Source organism: Triticum dicoccoides, chromosome 4A (assembly GCF_002162155.2).
Source record: "Triticum dicoccoides isolate Atlit2015 ecotype Zavitan chromosome 4A, WEW_v2.0, whole genome shotgun sequence".
Classification (NCBI taxonomy): Eukaryota; Viridiplantae; Streptophyta; class Magnoliopsida; order Poales; family Poaceae; genus Triticum; species Triticum dicoccoides.
This window is the reverse complement of record NC_041386.1, coordinates 559,818,728-559,822,837: the sequence shown is the minus strand read 5'-3', so window position 1 is coordinate 559,822,837 and position 4,110 is coordinate 559,818,728. Positions and strand designations below refer to the sequence as shown.

Genomic DNA, 4,110 nt, shown 5'->3' with positions numbered 1-4,110 from the left:
CCTCTGGCTGGTGGTCATTGTTAAAGAATCAATCGGCTTGAATGCGCAGGTGCCCAAGTCCGGAAAGTTACCGGCCTTTCCGCCCGGCAGTAAAAAGTTACTTGCATGGTAGGGGTCTCGGCCTTTAAAGCTCGTTCAAAAAAGATCTGCCCCTCCAAACCAAATGCTTGCTTGACCAAGAAAGAAAAATGATTGGGAAAAGAAACCCCTTGAAGCGGCAGCCCAGTCGCCCGGCGGTGGTGGTGCTACTCCCCTCCCCTCCCCTTTTTAAAGAGCTCCACTCCAAAACCAAAGGCCAAAACCCTGCCTGCTCTCCTTCTCACCACCAAAACCCCAAGAAACCTTCAGACCTCCCTCTCTCTCTTTCCCTCCGCACCGGCCTGTTCTAAAGCAGCAAGATCAGAGGGGGAAGGGGGGGAGGAAGGGGAGGCAGAGGGAGAAGCAGAGCAAAAGGGGCGGCGGCAGGGGCGGTGGTCTTGTGTGGAGGGGCGTAAGCTTTTTGCAGTTGGTGATTGGAATGCAGCAGCAACACCTGATGCAGATGAACCAGAGCATGATGGGGGGCTACGCTTCCTCTACCACTGTCACCACCGATCTCATTCAGCAGGTCATCTCATCATCCCCCAAATCCCCCTCCCTCTTTTCCCCACTTTCTTTCTTGTGCTTATATACTCCATCCCTCTCTTTCCTTGCTTATTTCTTCCGTATTCTTCTTCATTCATCTGGTGCTTGAATCATTTCTCTTTCCTTTTCTTTCTGTTAATGAGAAGCAACTCTATTTCCGTTTCCTTTTTTTGTTCCCGCTGCTCTATTCTGGCCTTCTCTTCTTCTTTAGGTCTTTCGCAGTTTCTTTTTATGTGGTCTTGAATCATTTCCCTCTCCCCTTTTTGTTTTCGCACTTTTCTAGGAGCATTTGATCTTTGTTTAGGAGATTTGTGAGGAGCTCTAGTCTAGGGCACGCTGAGTTTGACCCCCTCTTATTCTTCATGCTTATTCTTCTCCCCACCCTCCGTCCAGTCTAGTCTAGATACCCTTGATGTGTATTTTTATATTAAGATCTGTTCTGCTCTCCATGGTCCCTCACGCCTGATTTCATCTGCAGTTCAAACTGTTGCTGTCTTTCTTGTCCCCTTTTATTTTCTTGCTCCTTGCGATATGATGAGAGTATTTCCACATCATTTCCCCCCCTTCCCCAAAAAATCCTAGTACTATTTTCAGCTTGTTTTGGTCGGTGCCGCGGCGCCCATGATCACGCCAGTATTTTTGGCAAAGTAGTAACCCATGCCAGGCCTGCGTTCCCTGCATCTGGCCTGCCAAACCGCCATTAAATCTTGCCCCCTTTTCTTAGCAGGTGCATCATGTGCAATCTTCTATCAACGGAAACGAGTAAAGGCCGTGCTATTTCCATAAATCTTTCCACTAATCCAACGTGCAAATCTGAATGTTTTCCCAGGGATAGTGTCTTGGCATATCTTGGTAGAAAAAGATTAGCGGTCAGAGTGGCCTTATTGGCCAGGCCGAGCCAGACATGATCTGGTCCAAGTTCATGTGGGTAGTGGGAATGTAGGTTCGCTTGTGCCATTGGTATTTGACTGCTAGATCCCTAAAGTTGGCTTCACGGCTGTGCGCTTGTCCTTGCCTCTGTGATAACCTGCTTACATGCTACCGTGTCAGTCAATGATTGACCCTCGGCTTGATAGGATAGGCTGTTGGCAGTCAGATCTTTTGTGTCTGTGCATGCAACACCCTAATCTCCTGTGTGGCACCTAATTGGTGATAGATGATTGTGTTTTCATATGCTGTGCTTGACTGACTGATTTAGGTAAACATCCAGAACATGGAGGTGTTGGCACCCAGCTGTGATGCAGTACTAGTACTTGTATTCAGTATAGTATTCAAGATATGCCTTCACTGAAATGTGTTACTAACATAAAAAAGTTTCTTGGGCGTTGGAACTGTGCAGTACCTGGATGAGAACAAGCAGCTGATCCTGGCCATCCTCGACAACCAGAACAACGGCAAGGTGGAGGAGTGTGCACGGTGAGTCCGATCCCTGGTCTGATCTGATCTTGATCTGGTCTGATATCCTTGTGAACTACCCCCGCAACTGTGCTGTTGGAGCACTGCACTCGTGATGGAATGCTGCAGTGTTTTATGTAGTTTTTGCTATCTTAGCTCTTTTTGGTAACATCATATCAGTTGGGAGTAGTGTTAGGAACAATTAGAAAATGCTATGGTCGTCTAATAGAGAGAGATTCAAGGGCCTTCCCGGTTTGGACAATCAAATGTGTTCGCAAATGACATCCACGTTGGTCGTACTAGGCCCTAATGGTGATGCTACTGATTTTAGTAGGAGTACGTTGGTTGAGACCCAGGTTGATTTGTGCTTGTTCTAGGCTGATGAAAGATTATGTTTATTGATGAAAAAGTATCTGTCTGATATAGACGTGATTACTGTGCGGAAAAGTACCACTGTATCTTGTTCAGCGCACTGTTTCTCCGCTTCCCTACTGTCAGTGCCCGCAACAGTTTCATCTTTATTTTTCAGTCATACTCATGCGTGTTCTGTTCATGTGCATATGCTTACTTTGTGGTGACTGACAGGGAGCGCATCTTTGGTTACCTGCCAATCTCTGCACAATGGTCCCACATATTATTATTTTTGCTTAATGTTCATTGCCCAACAGGCTACAGCGCCTGCACGCTGAACCTTGTTTTGCCTACCACTTACTGCTCCGGTGCTGCAGGAACCAAGCTAAGCTCCAGCAGAACCTCATGTACCTCGCCGCCATCGCCGACAGCCAGCCGCCGCAGACGGCGTCGCTGTCTCAGGTGAGTTCTCATCGAGGCTGGCCCTGCTGCGGTTCTTGTTTTTCTGGAGTTGTTAAGAGGACTGAATGAACTTCTTGATCGCTTTGGCGTGGTTCCGCGCAGTACCCGTCCAACCTGATGATGCAGTCCGGGCCGCGGTACATGCCGCAGCAGTCGGCGCAGATGATGTCGCCGCAGTCGCTGATGGCGGCGCGGTCGTCGATGATGTACGCGCAGCAGGCCATGTCGCCGCTCCAGCAGCAGCAGCAGCAGCAGCAGCAGCACCAGGCGGCCTCGCACGGCCAGCTGGGGATGTCCTCCGGCGCGACCACCGGGTTCAACCTCCTCCACGGTGAGGCCAGCATGGGCGGCGGCGGCGGCGCTACTGGCAACAGCATGATGAACGCCGGCGTCTTCTCGGACTACGGCCGCGGCGGCGGCGGCGCCAAGGAGGGGTCGACCTCGCTGTCGGCCGACGCTCGCGGCGCCAACTCTGGCGCGCACAGCGGCGACGGGGAGTACCTCAAGGGCACCGAGGAGGAGGGAAGCTAGGCCAGCGGCATCGTCGCTAGCACCGGCATAGCAGCTGCAGCAGGAGGAGGAGTAGCAGGTAGTGTTCGAGGATGGTAGTAGCGGATTAGCAGTAGCTAAGGTTGTTGCGTTGGCTAAGGTTTAGGTGGGTGAGTTTCCATGGAACCTGGAGGTGGTAGTGGCGTCTGCATGCAGGCTCGCTTGTTTTGGATGTGCATGGCAGGTTCTCGATCAATCCTAATCAATATGTAGTGGCGATGGTTTGTGAACACTCCCTATGTAGTGCTGAATGATCATGGTGTTTTCTTCTTCACATGCCTTCTCTACTTTGTTCATTGTGCCGTGCATCATGAGTTATAAATCAGAAGAGTAGCTCAACTTCTCTGGTAGGGATTACACCACTATCAACGGTAGATCTTAATTATGACAGTCACGTCGGCATGCTACATCTGCTGCCAGGAAGAGGACACAGTTGACCACATATTGGCTCGTTGCGTCTATGCGAGGCAAGTATGGAACGGTTGCTTCGAGTGGTGGGAGAGGACGCGTGGTTCCTTTCGAGGCAAGGTCAAAAGAGGGTTCGACTCCTTCGTCATTATGACCGCATGACACTTATGAAAACAAAGGAACGCTAGAGTATTCGAAAGGGACGACCAAGTGAGATCCGACGCTAGCCTAGTGCAACAAATCTTCGAGGATATCAAACTTTGGAAAAGGGCAGGAGTTGGTGTTGAGGGATTGCTAGATTTGTGAGAGAGTAGTTTTTCT

General features: G+C 50.2%; 1 protein-coding gene across 1 annotated transcript; it reads left to right on the top strand.

Moving 5' to 3' along the window:
- The first annotated feature begins 231 nt into the window (after positions 1-231).
- LOC119286755 (GRF-interacting factor 1) lies at positions 232-3,655 on the top strand. Its single transcript, XM_037566200.1, has 4 exons — positions 232-607; positions 1,964-2,040; positions 2,748-2,832; positions 2,935-3,655. Exons 1-4 carry the CDS (start codon positions 518-520, stop codon positions 3,361-3,363), a joined length of 681 nt encoding a protein of 226 aa, XP_037422097.1. The 5' UTR covers positions 232-517; the 3' UTR covers positions 3,364-3,655.
- The last annotated feature ends 455 nt before the right edge of the window (positions 3,656-4,110 follow it).